The 17,628-nt window shown below is 38.0% G+C and overlaps 1 protein-coding gene across 7 annotated transcripts; it reads right to left on the bottom strand.

Annotated features, from left to right (window-relative positions):
• Positions 1 to 6,646: 6,646 nt before the first annotated feature.
• LOC113115406 (RNA-binding protein FUS-like) lies at positions 6,647 to 17,142 on the bottom strand. Of its 7 annotated transcripts, none has more exons than XM_026282950.1 (16): positions 16,951 to 17,084; positions 16,506 to 16,539; positions 16,286 to 16,331; positions 14,765 to 14,834; positions 14,586 to 14,691; positions 13,249 to 13,358; positions 12,267 to 12,396; positions 9,918 to 9,952; positions 9,369 to 9,401; positions 8,103 to 8,212; positions 7,869 to 7,998; positions 7,679 to 7,789; positions 7,534 to 7,609; positions 7,365 to 7,450; positions 7,176 to 7,284; positions 6,647 to 7,090 (listed from the first exon to the last, which is right to left on the bottom strand). In XM_026282950.1, exons 1-16 carry the CDS (start codon positions 16,958 to 16,960, stop codon positions 7,051 to 7,053), a joined length of 1,236 nt encoding a protein of 411 aa, XP_026138735.1. In that variant the 5' UTR covers positions 16,961 to 17,084; the 3' UTR covers positions 6,647 to 7,050. The 7 variants fall into 7 exon arrangements, with proteins under 7 accessions (XP_026138735.1, XP_026138734.1, XP_026138732.1 ...); XM_026282949.1 differs by having other exon boundaries at positions 13,249 to 13,361; XM_026282947.1 differs by having other exon boundaries at positions 14,765 to 14,837.
• Between the last annotated feature and the right edge of the window lie 486 nt (positions 17,143 to 17,628).

Here is a 17,628-nt window from a genome sequence, read left to right on the forward strand (position 1 = left end):
AAATATACACAACCTGTAGCCCGCCTTGTCCCTCTTCCAGGACTACCAGATAATATGGAAAATCTGCAAACATAAAGAATTCCACTAATTGACATATTTGCTACTCAAATATGGGGGCTGTTCCGAATTCTCCATGTTTTGCTTAGTGAAAAAGATGCATACAGAATTGGCGCTGCCCATAATGGTATAGTGCACAACCTGCACAGTTGCAGATCCTACGCTGATTAATAGACTGAGAATTATTGTAATGCTAGAGAGTTGCATCAGCCGATCTGATCGGGAAGTTCTCTGGATTGCTCCCATTAAAAGGACATTATTTGAGTAACGGACAAGGAAGTCCAGTGTTATTTGAATATTAATGTTATACTGCAAGTATAGTTGTTGCAGATACTGTTTCTAAGTTTATTCATGTATATTAACGTGACCTATTTACCGCATGTGAATTACGTGTTGTATTATATGCTGTCAATAATTTGAAGTTAAAAGTAGCGATCGATCACTGTGACTTCGCATACACTGTAAAAAATTTTGCCGTTAAATAACAGTAATTTTCTGGCAGCAGGGGTGCCAGTAAAGTACTGTTAATTTACAGCTCTTAACCATTAATTTACCACTCTTATTTTTAACAGTATTTTACCGTAAATTCTACCATGGAAATTAACTCCACTCCCACTGCTTCAAACAGTTCGAGTTTTTAAACTAGCATTCCTACGATGTTAGTACTATGAACTTATTTCATTTGAGTCCACTGAGAAGGAATATTTCTTACACTTAATGTGCAGTAATAAAGCAACTAAATACATGACTTTTACTCAAATCACTGCAGCTCATTGTCAGCTGTATTACACATGTATGTGCTGAAGTACTTAACACAGAGATCACCACTGTATCAGCGACTCCACATTTACTGCCTTTATATAAAGCAGCAGAAGATCAGAATTTGTGGCTCATCATTGACTGAAGCACCGGCTGTACTCTACAGCACAATGGTGAACAACAAAACTACATTAAACTAAACGATCTCTCTTGTGCAAACACATATTAATACAGTCAAGTTCAGTATTTACTCTCATTATCAGTGTATGACTTTGCCTAATTTTTTTTCTATGGATGTTCACAAATATTTTAGTTAAATTAACTTATTTTTCATTTGGTAAATCTGACGTTTACATTTTACAGTATATTACTGTTTTTCCTTGACTTGACGGCAAAAAACTGTAGAAAAACACTTTTTTTTTGCTGGCAACCATTGATTTACGGCAAGAAACAGTAGAAAAACAGTTATTTACTGGCAGCAGGGGTGCCAGTAAATAACTGTTTTTCTACAGTTTGTTTCCTGTAAATTAATTACAGTTTATTACTGTTAAATTATGTTTCATTCTGTTTTTTCTTCATCTTAAATCTTTAACCCTTTAAACCCCACAAGAAATACCTCAGTTTTAAATGAACACTTATAATGTGTGCACACTACAGAGTGTTAGAGTAACACTGAATCAGTGAAGTTAATGAGATAATTCGGTGATTAATTGATGATTGAGCATTAGTGATAAACACCTGCAGAATCACTGAAGGAAAGAGAAACACAAGATCTACAAATGACTTCAGCCACAGCCTTAGATGAAATCAACTGAATAAAAGAATACATCAAATCTCTCAAGATCTGATTAAACAACTACTAAAACAGCTTCACCAGATTCACATTACTAACCAGACTGACTTTATTTCTGTCAGATGTCTACAGAAGAACTTATGGAGAGTTAAATAGGTTTAGGTGTTTTTTTCACTACCATGATGGAGATCAGTGTTTACTTTAGTTGGGCTCTTGAACGTGACTTTTCAACAACTAAGGTTTTTTTTTTTCATGCTGTAACAATGCGCCTTTGGAACCTGTTATAGCAAAACAAAAGTACACAGAAGAAAAAAAATCTGATATTGTTGTTTATAGATTGACAAGAACAAATACTATTATTTCTGATCTAATCCCACATCTCTTCTCTTATTGAATATTGATACTACAGCATGAGAAGGAACACTGCTGAGCCATAAGTTATGAAAGACTGTTAAGAAAATGTCACTCATAATAAATAAAAAAAACCTTTGCTGAAATTTAGACAGAAATATCAAGAATCAGCGTATGAATCACAACAATGGTGACAATCCACAAAATAAATGAACAGATCAGTTCTGAATATCACAACACATGCTACTAAAACTTAAAACAAATGCAAAATTATAAGCACATAAGAATTCAAGAAAATAAGTGAACAATTCAGGGGCATAATTTAGTCATGCCGCAATGCATGCTGGGAATCATGGATGAGTTTTATCCTGTGCTGGTACCCAGCATGCATTGCATCATGAACCTTTTGATTGTCACCATTGTTGAGATTCATATGCTGATTGTTGATTTCTCTCTTTGAGTGTTGTGGGGACTGCTGACCGAAATACTTTTTAACTAAAACTAGTCGTTAAATCCATAAATACTGGTTATCTCACTACTTTTCAATCTTACTAAATTGAAGTGTCATTGACTCAAATATTTCAACACCAAATTAATATTTGATTATTATAGCAACACTTTAAGTCAGTCTAGTAGGTCATGCCTGTTAGAAACAACCATAATCACTTGACTATCAAAATTAATACTGCTGTAACAGATGCATCATAAAGATACAAATACAGCAATAAAACAAAATGTAAAGGGTAAAAGTCAATGGTCAGGAGCCCAACTAAAGCAAACACTGATCTCCACAATGGTGATGTCAAACGAAACAGTAACATTATCATCTAAATCTCTTTAATTCTCAATAAGATCTTTTGATCTCTGTTCTCTGATCTGACAGAAATAAAGTCAGTCTGGTTAGTAATGTGTGAAGTTGGTGAAGCTGTTTGTTGATTGTTTAAATCTTCAGTTGATTTCATCTAAGGCTGTGGCTGAAGTCAGTTGTATTTCATGTGTTTGTCTTGTTATGTTTTTTTTTCTTCAGTGATTCTACTCATTAACAGCAGCTGTTGATCATTGTCTGAATTCACTCATTAGTGTTCATTCTCTATTAGAGACTATATTAGTAAACTCATGTAGGGAATAGTGAATGAGGGTGTAGGGTGTGATTTGAAACACAGCCGCTGAGTGTCGACTTTGAACGTTGTTATTTTACGATATATAGCAGCAGGCTACTTCTCGAAAACGATGAATATTACCCAGAATGCACTGTTTAAATGAAAAACAGTATTTTACTGTCGAAATTTGGCCGTTTTTTTACAGCGATTTTTAACAGTGTACATGCCAACCCTCCCGATTTTTCCGGGAGACTCACGAATTTCAAAGCCCCTCCCGGAAATCTCCCGGGCCGAACTTTCTCCTGAATTTCTCCCGATTTCCACCCGGACAACAATATTGCTACACCATCCGTCACTGGGCGCAGTTTAAGAACGAACAATAATAAAGGGGCCGTTCACATATCGCGTCTTTTGCGCACTCAAGTTCATTATTTCCTATGTAGGCGCGCGGTATGGGCGCTCATAATGGAAGCAACACGCCCGTTTTTTCCAGGCGCGTCCGCACCGCATCGAGTTAAAAACGTTTCAACTTTTCAGAATGCCGCAAGCGCACCGCAGGTCATGTGACAAGAACTAACCAATCAGCTTCATCCTTTCCCGTAACAACGTTGAAAGCTCAGCCAAGATGAAGGACTGTTAATAGTTGTATATGGATTGCCATTTTGACATAAATTTAGTAGCAGAGCTACTGCAACCAATTTTTAGAGCTGCAAATCCATTTATCCTTTGCTGAAATTTCCGCGTCTTCATGGAGAGAGCACGTCATGGTTGCTTAGCAAAGGCAGATGCCTCAGGGGTGCAACTGCCCGAGCGCTTTGGAAAAGAAAGAGAAAGCGGCGTGCCTAGCGTTTTCCACACGTTTTTAGGCGCGATATGTGAACGGCCCCTAAAGAAATTATTCGAGACTCACCTTGAAGTCAAGTATCTCCCTAATTATGTAACATTTCAGTCAGGGCCGGCGCTACCTATAGGCGGAGTAGGCAGTTGCCTAGGGCCTCGGGCTTGGAGGCGGGGCCTCCAAATCATCCCTATGCGCTTGTCCACCAATCAAGAGCAGCAAAATACTAGGCTGTTTGTCCATTGGATATAACAATTGACATTCACCTGTAGGAAAACCAATTAATATCCCCGTTTAAACCTGAGTCACGCCCACCCTCTGAATAATTGAATGAAGAGATTACATACCGGTTTTATGAATGAGATCCAATTTTACTATAAATTGATCTGATGGCGCTGAATCAAACACAGTCTTCAGGGGGCTGCTAAGCTTAAGGCTAAGCAGGCACGCAAAGAAAATGCAGCTCGACATGCAGGTTTCATCTATTTTGGAGTGATTGTAATGTATTGTAAAAAATAATAATAATAATTATAATTATAAACTGAGCCTGACGAACAGCGTCGTATTTGGATAGATCATTTGACGGTTATTCTGAGTTCAAAAGAGCACGATCACCGTTGATGGACAATTCGCTTCTGACACTTTGAATCTGAGCGTACAATGCAGAATTTTGTTAGAAAATATACGTTACGAATACGAACTGTCCGAAAGAATCTGTTCGCGGAAATGAATCGTAATTCCAGTTACTGTTTCACTGAGGCGAATTCATGATGAGTTGTTGATCTGAATCTTACAAAGGAGTCAGTTCTCCTCGATGGAATCGATTACAACTTGTGGAATCATAGACATATGTCTATGTGTGGAATCAAATATTGATTCCTTACGCCTCTGAATCAAGGAATCAATTTCTGTCCTTTGGAATCGATTTCCAGCCCTAGTCAGGCGCTGACTGTCAAAATACTAAGTTAAAGAAAAAGTAAAGAAGTTTGTCAGTCAAAGAGCAAGCGCACTATACTACAGCATTGTTTATTATGTTTCAAAACAGCAACCCCAACTGTCTTTATATCTTCTAAAACGCAGATGTCTAGCCTTTACATTTATTGCTCGATCATAATATTTAGTCTATCAAAAACAAAACTTCATTATCCCAAATAAGGGGTTAGTGTGTTACTATAAAGAAATTACTGAACAAATTACTGAAAAAATTAAAAATAATCCTGACTAATAAAAGAAAAACTGTCATTAAATGAACATTTGAGCAATGAGAAAAAAATAATAATTTTAAAATAAAAAAATATTTTATTATATATGTTTTACAGTGTAGAAAAAACAAATGTAGCCAAATACACATAATCTTTACTCTATTTAATTTGATTTGTAAGTGTGAACTCGTGAATTGTAAAAGGTGGAGGGGAGGAGCGTGTGGCAAGGGGGCCTCCAAATGTCTAGAACCGGTGTGGTGCCGAATTTTGACCCCCTGCCAAAATATTACCCCCCTAGTATTGGTAGGTTTGGGGGAGGGGTTAGGATTAGGGGTGGGGTTAGGATTAGACAATCAGGTAGCGATTTGGCAGGGGGTCAAAATTCGGCACAACACCATTCCTGATTTAAGTGATCCATCTGCTAATTATTATTTTTATTTTGTTGTTCTAGAAAACCTTGTACATGTCCATCTATATTGATGCCAGAGCAATCATTAAAAGGCTATCATTGAGACAAGACTCTTGAGTTCTGTGACAAGAATACTGTAGCGGTCAGTGCAGATCGATCCAGCTATAAATCCTAAATCAAACAATCACTATTTCGATTCGTGAAAACGTTAACATTGCAGTTATGGTCAGATAACGGTTCCCAGAGTTAGTAACATCGCTGCTCTGATCTGTGAAATATTTCACAGTTCACTACGGGTCAGCGGTGTTCATAAAGTAGCGGTTTAGGGTCAGCGATAATTTCCAAAATATTTGTAATAATTTCACTTTATTCTATTTATTTGTAGGTCTCTGTTTATTGTAATAGAAATATCTGGTAACATTGCACCACCAGCATTAGTCTGGCAGTTATCAAAAAAAGGCAGCGGCTTTTAAGTGCAAATATGTTTTAGGATTTTCTGATATTTATAATACCTATTGCAAATAGTGACTATTATCTGCACCTCAGTATTGTAGTACATTATAAAACTTGTTTTAATTAAAAACTAATTTTAATTAAATGGATGCCACCTTATTGGGACGATAAAGCCCTCCCTACACTTGCCCTACCCAATACTCTATTTTCAACTTTTTTATCATTTACTTAATTTTCAATGAAAATAAATGCTTTTCTGATGCAATTTGAAAAAAGTTGGCCAAAAGGCGGATTGGAATTCGGGTTCATGACGTCAAAATATGTATTACTTGTTTCCACCGATGCTCCCACTCATGGACGGTTTCACTTTCAATCCAGTGCTGTATCGTTCAACCCCCACGTTGCCTAATACAAAGGGTTCAGGGCTTAACTATAATCATTTAATGAGGTGCACTCAGCATTTCATTTGCTTTTATACAACCAATCAGTTATTTGATGATAAAACCAGGCTTGTATTTGATAAATGTGCAAGACCTGCAATTATGACACCAGATTCACAATATATTTTGATTTCAGTTATTTTTAATGCACTCACATTATTATTATTATTAGAAACTTACTAATGTTGCCTTTTATTGCATATAGCATTGTTCTGCAAAAAATAAATCTGAAGACAAACACAAGTAAGATCAAAAGGGTGTTTAATATTTTTTTGCAAAAAGAGAAATCAAAAACAAAAAAGAAACCAGTAAAACAGTTTGAGTTGATTTTTACAAAACAATAAGCATTTCACAAATCTAATCACACTAGATGCCGGCTTCTACAAGTCAGGAAATTAAAAAGTAACAAAAATAACATCTGGCCCCTCCCCTTTCACCCAGAACAAGATGACCCTTTAAAGCTGATCTGTGGACAGTGCTGTCACTCCAGGGGTCCAATTCATCCCCTCAGAGTGATTCAACATTTATGGAAAAAACTGCTCGTTTCGGACAGTATATGCTCATGCAACAGAAAGGATTGTGACACAAACCTCTCCCCGCACCCCTCACCCCCACCCCACCCCACAGTAACCAGCGGTCAGGAACGCTTCAGTACGGCCGGCCTCGTCTCTCCTCTCTGTGGTCTCCCCTGGAGGACACAATGACACCAGCATTACTCAGACATCATAAGATCACATGATACCTCTGACTGCAGAGCTGAGGGGTTTCATTACCTTCCGCCCATTTTATACCCCCCGCGGTCTCCACCCCTGAAGCCTCCGCCTCCTCTGCCGCCTCTGAATCCTCCGCGGTCTCCTCCGTACCCGCCTCGACCCCCACGATCTACAGCAGCCAGGAGGAAATCACAGATCAGAACAGTCTCCCTCTTATCGTTTCAGCTCGTGTAGAAGCGCCACACTCACCATCTCCAAACCCATCTCCATCAGGCTTAGCCGTTCCACAGCGGTTGCACTCATATCTTCTAGCAAAGTTCATGTTGCCACAAGAGCTGCAAGAGACGGATTAGCAATGAATGTAATCGGGTGTCAGATCCCTCTCAAACACAGTCACAAATAACTGCATGCACCGAACCTGTTGGGACACGGCCAGTCTCCACCCTTGACATCAAATGAGGGACCTCCACCGAAGCCTCCTCTGCCTCGGAAACCTGCGAGCACCAACACACCAGTGACTTACAGAACAACTGACGGGTCTTACACAGATTAACGAATCATACCGCCGCGTCCTCGTCCCCCACCACCTCCACCTCCGCCTCCTCCTCTCTGGGTGAATTCAGCTCTTCTGGTAGCAAACGACACCTTGAGGGGTTTTCCTTTGAACTCTTTTCCTGTAACCCAACAAATCAAAAATCAGCCGTGTTTATTTGAACACTACTGAAGTCAGAGACAGCAAGGATGATCGCTCACCATCAAACCATTCGATGGCAGCTTTAGCAGAGGGAGGATCGTCAAAGGACACGGTGGCTTCACCCTTCAGTCGTCCGGTGGCTTTATCAGTGTACAGATTGATCATAGGACTGCCGGTCTTCTTATTGATCTGTGAGCAGATTTAGTGTAAAGCTTGTTTCCCATAAGCTTTAGTGCATCTTTGACCGAGCACTGTAAGCTTTAGTTGATCATGGGTCAGAGGAGTAAACTTGCCTTAATGATTCCTATCTGTTTGAAGTAGTCACCCACTTCGTCAGGGGTGATGTCTTCACTGAGACCTTGGACAAAGATGGTGTTATTGTCAGAGTTGTCCTGATTGCCATCTGTAATTGGGAGAAGAAACAAGTCAGTGTTGAAACAAATATTAACACCATGCTTAACACAAAAATAATAATAAATAGGACTATTTAAATGTGACTCCTGTATGTTCTTTTTGAAGCATTCAGTGTTTTCAGCCACTGCAGTCTCACTACATGAGGACATAAACATTCCCAAAGCTGCTCTGGGAGTTACTTAGGGTCCTGTGATTTCAGCGATGCAGAAACACGGAATCCAGTCACAAAAAAAAAAAAAAAAAAAAAAAAATGGAACTCCCAGTTTAACACGGAACGTTACGGAATTTGTCAAATTTAGAATGAATTAATGAAAAGGTCATTGAACTTCCAGCAAATCTCGATATGGACTAGTATTAGAGATGGGCGATATATATTGCATGCGAAGGCGACTGATCTGGGATAATGAACGTGATGTTGCGTAGCTTGTCAGTGATCCACGGCTCGGTCTATTAAATGCTGCTCCATTTGAAAGCAGGTGATGGCGATTTACAGCTAAACAGGGAACTAGCTTTACTGATGAAATGCGCGTGACAATCGCATGCGACACATCGCCCATCCCTAACTAGCATCTGTAAATTAAGCCAGAAAAGTCTATTTAAATATGAATCCTGCATGTCTTGCGTGTCTGTTATTGAATGGTGCAGACGTGCGGTTTCGTCCATTACAGACATGGAAGCAAGCGTGACGTTCTGCTGTCTGTACTACTACTAAAAAAAGAAACCAACATTAAGGAAATATCACATAACATTTCTTCCATGTTTTAATTTGAATAGTAAATCCCCTTTGTTTGCCAAAGAAATGTTCGCTTAATTTTTAGTAATTAAAATAAATAGTTTTATGCCTTTATTTGATAATTAGAAGTCAGAAGTCAAGAAAAATAAAGATGGAAAAACGAAAAAAAAACATCAAAAGTTTGGTTTGACTTGAAATTGTGACGGATATATAAGAATGTATTCCTTAACGGATGAAACAATACATTTTTATATTGATAAAAAAAATTATGCATTCATTTCAGTACCAGGAAAAATGCAAATAAAGAATTAAAAAAAAAATATATAAATATATTTTCATGCCAACTTAAGTGAAATCACTTCTATCTCTCTATGGTGCTCTCAATTTAGGGTGAAAAGTTTTCTGCACTCACCTCCATCATCCTTTTGACTGTAGTCTCTGGGTCCTGGAAAACAACAAGACACGAAAGGGAAACACAACTTTGAGAACTTGAGAAATAACAACATGAAGTCATGATTGAAGACGATTAATAAAACCCAACTGCTTTGCTATGTAGATTTGACCTTTACAAGTGAGTTTACTCTATGCACCAGTGTGTCCAAAACTGCTGCAAAACTGCTCCAACACCTTTGTACACCAGAGGACATTTTCTGTGAGACTAGCCAAATTAAATCAGAAGTATTTATCTAAATCATGTCTCTTCTTCACCATGTGCACAGCTGGCATCCAGTACACTGGCATTTAATTCAATTTCCTCATGCAAGACGACCATCTTATAGAGTAAATCTGGGTAGCTGTTAGACTTTAGTCCACAAGAGCATTACCAGAGAGGACAGCAGTAAAGACAATAAGGTGATGTTCCTTTGGGTCGACATATAATGGTGGCTCAAGAGCTCATTTGTCAGCTAATCTTTCTTTTTTAATCTCCTTTCCCCCACTGAGACAGATGCTCATCACTTACCACCGTAATTTTTGTAGCCACCACGGTCACCACCACTGCAGAAGAAAAATTGAAGATATGATGGCTTTCCATTGTTGATACCTGGGAGCGCAAGGCTCCCTCTTTACCAGTAATCCTTTCACGGTTTACTACTGAGGAGGAAACGGCTCCCATTGACAGATGAGTTAAAGATAGGGATGTTCATTTTGGTTATTTCTCCTAACCGACAACCAATACTCGTTAACCGATTATTAAGCTTTAACAGACAAGGTTGTCAATTAAATTAGAAATGATAATTGTTGGTGACCTGTTAAATACTAACATTTAGTTTCCTGTGGATAAATTTTACATGTGCAAAAAGCAACAAACAACAGAAAATGAGGATTCACATGTTTATCAGATCACATCACGCACCTGCAGCGCTTCTGCAAGCGGAGAAAAACAAAGCTAGGCTATCTCTCTCCATATAATTAATAGGCCTATAAGATAAATATTTTCTTGAATTGAGAAAACGATAGAAAAACTGTGCAACAAGTGGCCTAGAAGGCCTTTATTTTACAAAAGCACAACGGTTTGTTTTTATTGTGAATGTACACAGAAGAAAACCTATTAAAATTCTGATTATCTTTTATGACTAAAAGTAGTAGTTTCTTTCACTGTTAGGAGGAGAAAACTCAAATGATTGCACCGGCGCTACATGCACGCACAAAACTAAGCTTTGCTACCTTTACAATGCAGACTGTTCATTATCATAAAACGCAGTCAGACACACAAGCAAAATCTGTCGTTAAGTTATCACCGTACCGCCGTGATGTTATGCATTGTTTTACGTGGATACTGGAACGCAAGTGAAATACATACAATTATGGCATTCAAATACATTGTGAATCTGGGAGCAATTGTTTGTGTGTTGCATGAGACGCAAAGTTGCTTATGGTTTCATTTTAGCCTAAATTAATTTATTTTATTTTATATTGCTATAGCTCTTATTTTTTCCCATTCATTTTTTAATTCTTGTTTTCTAAATACCGGTAATTTAAATGATTTGTTGTGGAGTGCGGTTTATAATAATTTTTGGAAACATTTTGCGTCGGCACCAGGCCTATTTCTGAATGAAATAATAAAATGCAACTTGTTTTTTCTCACTCTCGAAAAAAAAAGAAAGAAAATGTAATACGCGTCACATTTTAACCATGCAACAAACCTTAAATATTTTGATCAATTACTGTGTGGGGGAAAAATAAATAAACCGTTTAAATGATTGTATTTGTATGTTGTCAAACTTCTTATGGTCGGATTAACTGTTAACCGGTTAAAATGAACATCCCTAGTTAAAGATGATGGGCCAAATCTACATGAAACATTGCAAATTGAAACCAAAGGCAAGCCTCTTTCCCAATTAGAATTGATTTTTTTTTTTTTTTTGGTTGAACGTTAAGATTTGATGCGACTAAAACCAGAGAAGAGCATGGAGGACGACCGCCCTGCTCCCTCTCGAGTTCGTCAATAATTGACTATAGATTTGAGCGTCTAACTGTTGTGGCACTCGTGTAGACGAGCACACATTTTTCTTCCATTATGAGTGCTTATGAGCTCCAATGGCTGAGGTCCACCTTTAAATTCATTCACTTTGATACCTGTAGTATAAAATGTAGACCAGTTAACACAAAAAGAAACAACACTGTACAGACACCGATTCATGTGGAGTGAACTGTTCCTTGCGGCTGAACTTTCCAATGTGGACACTCCCAAAGTGAAGGAGGGAAAACTGACGGAGAGCAGAAGAAAGGAGCTCTAAAAACTGGATTTCAACCAGGTATCTGCATTAAAGGCTTCAGTGGAAACTCAAACTGTTGTGCCTTTTCTAATTTTTTAATTCAAAACCTGAGAACTGCATAAAGTGTGGACAAAGCGCATTACTTGGGGCTCTCCTACACAACGTCGAGATTACCCCATAATTAGCCAGACTTCCGATCAATTCAGACTCTGATTCTAGCGCAGATGAAAACTTGAGGGAAAATACCCACTGTTATGTGAATCTTAGCGCTTTAAGCTATATCATCTTATATGTGAATGTGAAGCATGTAAACACAAATATATGGACTACAGATGGAGAGTAACCTTACAGCTGTAACCCAAACGTGATTTAGACGCATCATACAACTAACTACAATAAAGTTAATATCATTCTATTGGGTGGAGTGCCACTTTATAGAAACCAACAGGTTCCAATTCAACAAAATTGGTTTATCCACACACACAAAAAAAAAAAAAAAAAAAAAAAAAAAAAAAAAAAACCCTTTTCAGGCCTGTGTGCATTGTTGTTTTTTAACGGTGTGTGGCGATACCTTCTGGGGTGGTCAGACTTACCCCATACCGGAGGGTGGGCCGCCCCGGCCACCTCTGTCAAAGCCTCCGCGGTCATAACCCCCACGACCCCTGCCCCGGAAGCCCTCCGACCGGTCCGAGCCACCCTCATCACCAAACCTCCGGCTGTCACCTGAGGAGAGGGGAACACACGCTTTTGAATTGGCTGACAAACACACATTAAAACATGGATTCACAGGGCTTAGGTTAAGCCAAGATTAGGCCATAGATCAAGACAGAAGTACCTTTATAAACAGGCCTTAAACACACACTATAACGGTGTGCATCATGACAAAACAATAGCATAGTGACACACAATACTAGATTCACCCTTGTCCGATAAGCCAATATTTTTCTATTTCTCTAGGCTTCTCTTGTACGGAGATCATAAACTATTTGATTTTAACTCTGGTTAGTTAAAAACTCAGAATAAGGTTCCATTAGTTAATGTTAGTTAACCAAGCAAGAACAATCCTTCTACATTTTTTAACCTAGTTGATGTTAATTTCAACTAATACTAATGCATTATTCAAATCAAAAGTTGTGCTTGTTAACATTAATGCTCTGTGAACTACCATGAATTAACAAATGAATGACTGCATTTTTATTACCAAATATTAATAAATACAGTAATGTGTTGTCCATGTTAACTAATGGAACTTATTCTGAAGTGTTACCCTTGTTAGAGTTAAAAGATAAATGAGGTTTTTCAATAATGAGTGTACACTGAAAGCTGAAGTGAACAACTGCTTTATCAGCAAGGCAGATCGGCAGAGTTTTTCATATCGGCCGATGCTGATATTGTGCATCTCTAAGGGCACTAGCAGACTCAATCAGTCAATGCAAGTTTCTTTAAGACAAAACAGCCCAGGCACATTTAATTCTGGGACTAGGCTTAAGTAACTTAGATCCAGATCTTTTATTAGGTCTATGTAATTTTGTAGTTAGCTTCATGTCTTGCAGTCAGTGCGTGGCACATATCCACCTGGAGCGCCGCGGTATGATCCGCTGGACTGGCCGTACGCTCCTCCAGAAGCACCTCCTGCTGACGGCTGTCCGTAAGACCGCGGCTGTGCATACGACTTATCACCATAACTGCTGTGAGACACAAAGAACAAGAGTTTAACAACTATGGGTTGAGACACTTCTAACTTTCTGTTTTTAAGCTGTTTTATTAAAACCCCTCAAAGTGTCGACAGTACATTTCTGCACTGAATGATTCTTGCTGTCTGTAGTCTGTGTGTGTGTGTTACAGTGCAGCAGCGCATTAGATTAGTACAGCGATTAACTTGCCTGTACAATAAAACATGCATTTCAGTTTAGCTTCGAGCTCCAGTAATACTTTATAATCACTCACGTCTTGTGTAGAGCTTTCAGAACAAGCACTTCTTTGTCATTTTAACTGTTTGGAAACAAAGCGTAAATGTGGAAGTCCTTCATAGATTTGTTATCCTGTTGCGCCCTCTACAGGACCAGCGACTAGTTGGTGCAACCCCTAGTAAAAACTGATTTTCTGGTGCATCATGATCATTGTTGACTGATGCCGCTGACAGCAGCTAAATTACCTTGTGGCTAAGGATGCACTGATTTTTGATTTTAAAGCCATCGGCATATTGGAAATATCATGAAAAGGGCTGCCAAGCATTAGGCCTACATTCAAGTGAATGTACATCAATTTCTTCAATAAACGAAGAAAACAAAACTATTTAGGCTAAATAAAAATGAATATGTAGTCTTATACACGAAATGTTTCACTTAAATCAAAAAATTGAAAAATTGAGTTTCAGTTGATTGTAAAGTGCTCCAAATTTCACGGAAAGGTTTTGAATGATGTTTTACCTCAATAATGCAAGTTAGTAGTATATTTTTATTTAACGCCATGTCAGCATCTCATAACAAAAACGGATAAAATAAATAAAAAATACAAGCATGACGATGTGAGTGAAGAAAAAAAGCCTAATGTTTATAGAAATATTGTAAAATATTTCCAGATACGTCACTGATATGGAAACATTTGGATTCATTCAGAACGAGAGAGGTAATAATTTGTGTTGGCTTTAAAGCGCTGACAGTTTTTTCTTTTGTTTAATATATTTGGTCAATATCTAGAAAAGATGCTGTATTGGCTAGCACTAAGCACAAGTACCAAATCAATACTTTTTCTTTTTGAGTACAGAACACACCTTACTTCATTATAGCCAAATTAAAAGGAATGACCCATTAAACAGCAGATATAAACAATCTGGCCCTATCGGTTAGAGAACTGATAGTTATCAATAATGAGAGAGTAGATGTGGGTATGACAGACGTCAGATCTCTCACCTGGACGAGGATTCGGATCGGTCGTAGCCCTGCTGCGCCGGAGGTTGAGTCTGCTGACCATAAGCACTAGAGGAGTAACCCTGAGTCGACTGGCCAAAGCTCTCTCCTTCAGGAAAACATGGCCGTCACACACCATCCATCATTAAACACATTCATGAAGACACTGATGAACCACATACCACTGGGCTGTCCATAACCACTGTAACTCTGTCCAGTGTAAGAGCCGCTGCCATTACCCTGACCATAGCCCTGCTGGAGAGACAAAACCAGTCACTATTCAGTGCTTTACACCGTCATAATTACTACATGCTTACGAGGTTGGAAGATCAACACCAGTCAATATACTGCTGTGATTCTAGTTGTTGGAAATGTCATTCATATCAATTCATGCATCACCTAATTTCATTGCAACATACAAAAAAGATAATTTATGTTTGATCTACGTTTAAACTATTTTGTGCTTTGATATGAAAAGGTACAGGCTACAGCACAAGCGAGTGCATGTGTGTGTGTGCAACTGAAGAGCACAGTACTGTTTCCGCGCTCATTTGGCTCGCGACTGGTGATGAAATGAAGTTGGAGAGTGCTCCTGAAATTGCTACCATTTGATTTGATCATAAAGACGTTCTGCGACTGAATAAATGCACTTTTTTGTGAAGCAAAAGAGTGACAAAAGGCAGTTGTGAGTGGGGTGGCCAAAACTAGCTCCAAAATATAAAAAAAAAATGTTTTTAAATCTAATTACATGTGTTGATTATTTAGCGTGATGAAATGAAAGACATATCTGTGCGTCAGTGGAAGTTTTTACAGAGCTTTTAATGAAGATGACCTAAGTTGACTATAAAAAATAAAAGCTGAACATTAGTTCACAAACAAATATTGGTAACATTTTACAATATGGTGTCATTTAATGAGTTAACTAACAAACATTGAACATTACAGTATTTATTAATCTTGGTTTACATCAGTTAATACAAATAGTTTGTTGTAAGTTGCACAATGCATAATTAACAAGCAACTTTTGATTTAAATGCATCAGTAAATGGTAGGGCTGTGCAAAAAATCAAATGCGATGTTCATGCGCATCTCATCAGTAAAGATGCTCCTGTAATTAGTAGTATATCTCCAGCGCGTGTGTTCAGATCAGGGTTGCCAGGTTTTCACAAATCCTGCCCAGATGCTTCTCAAAACCAGTCCAAAACTAGCCCAATTGCGTTTCCGGGAGGTTCCCCGATAAAATTGCTTCCCGGGGTTAAATATAATTTTTTTGGAAGGGTTGCCCAGGTAAAATTCGCATTTTAGGGGCTAAATATCACATTACTGGTTATAGTAACTTCTCAGTTAAAAGTAACTCAAGAATATGACTCAAAGCTGCAATAATTAAATAATAAAAATATGCTTTATGTATTAAATACCATTTTATTAACCAATTTGCTGCTGACTTTGCTGAAGAGTGTTCTACTGTACAGACCTGAATTTACATTTCCTTCAGCCTGAGGCTTTTGGTATAAAAGTGCTTTAACATTTGACAAAAAAACTTTTTAAATAAATCAAGCTCAGCCCAGAATTACAAAGTAACAATATATAACGTTAAAGCATTACTTTAAATAAAAAAAAACAACAATTAACGTTAGTTACTTTTTTAGGATGTAATATATACACACACACACACACATTATATATATATAAAGAAGCACTACCTGTGCTCCACTTTGATAGGCCTGGGATCCACCATAAGATCCGTAGCTGCACAATCAAAAAGGGGGGAAATTACACATCCTGAAACAAACTACTGAGATAATATTTTAAAAAACGAAAATAGTGTTCGACACATTATAGTACCCTGATATTATACTGTAACACGGATCTATAACCCTGATTAATTATGAATATATAACTCATAACACCATAAATACAGACCTCTGTTGAGCGCCAGGCTGACCGTAGCCTGAATCTGAGAACACAAACACACAATAAGACAGAATAGATGAACAAGTTTAGTTAATCAAGTCAATTAACGCGTAACCTACAGAAGCGCGTGAGAGCATTAGCACAGATGCTAAGCTAACAATCACACCACGCCATCACAAACTCGCGGCTAAACGATCAACCTCAGTATATATACACATCCGCCGAGATCGTTTTATATAATTAAACATAAGAAAAACACAATTAAAGAAGCTACATTTTGTTTATTATTATTATTATCGTGAATGTGGTTGTATATCTATCGAGTAGCGCGTCGTCAGTTTAGCCGCTAATGCTAAGTGCGACGCGGTTATCTTTTATGTCACACAAAACCGAACAGCAAACAAATAAAGAGCGATTACTGATTTATGGACAGCGATGTACTATGAATCTTTACCTGAGGCCATCTTTCTGAAGGAATTAAAACGATAGACCACCTATTCCAAAATAAAGAAATTAAAAACCCGGCAGAAGCGAAACACGCACTGCAGACTTTTAATGAACTCTGACCCGAAACCGGATGGTAGCGTCCACTTGGCGGGAACGCATGGACGACCTCGTCTATTTGAAACATATTAGAAACGAAATACGGCGGCAACGTCTAAAAATCATAATTTATGTCGAACCGATAACAGATCGAATGAAAATCATAACGTAATTAGAGATATTTTGTTAAAATTTATTCGGATAAAGACCCCCATCTGTGGGAAAGTGGTATCAACTTTGCGCCTTTTCTGTCACGTGTTCTCCACAGCTTTGTGACGTCAAGATGCGATGGCTGCCAAACGGCCAAACGCCCTTGTTACTTATCGATTGAAATGCAGCGTCCCTTTTCAAATCAATAAGGGCTTTGTCCCATTTTTGCCCATTTCTTAACTAAATAAACATATTATGGAGTTTGCAGTGTGAAGAATGCGTACAGCAAATATTAACAGAGAACGAGGATGACGTCATACGCCGCGTGCTCATTCACTCATCAGCTCGAATAAAAAATATTTTCAGTTATGTTTTAAATCTTATCATATTAACACAATAAATTAATACATTATATATATATATATATATATATATATAT

This window comes from Carassius auratus, chromosome 15 (genome assembly GCF_003368295.1).
Source record: "Carassius auratus strain Wakin chromosome 15, ASM336829v1, whole genome shotgun sequence".
NCBI classification, from domain to species: Eukaryota; Metazoa; Chordata; class Actinopteri; order Cypriniformes; family Cyprinidae; genus Carassius; species Carassius auratus.

Coding starts and splice junctions, on each gene's coding strand:
- LOC113115406 (XM_026282943.1), bottom strand. CDS start 17,127: ATGTTTCAAATAGACGAGGTCGTCCATGCGTTCCCGCCAAGTGGACGC. Junction 14,692..14,764: donor TGGTTATGGACAGCCCAGTG/GTATGTGGTTCA, acceptor GTTTTCCTGAAG/GAGAGAGCTTTGGCCAGTCG. Junction 12,397..13,248: donor ATCATACCGCGGCGCTCCAG/GTGGATATGTGC, acceptor CCCTCTCCTCAG/GTGACAGCCGGAGGTTTGGT.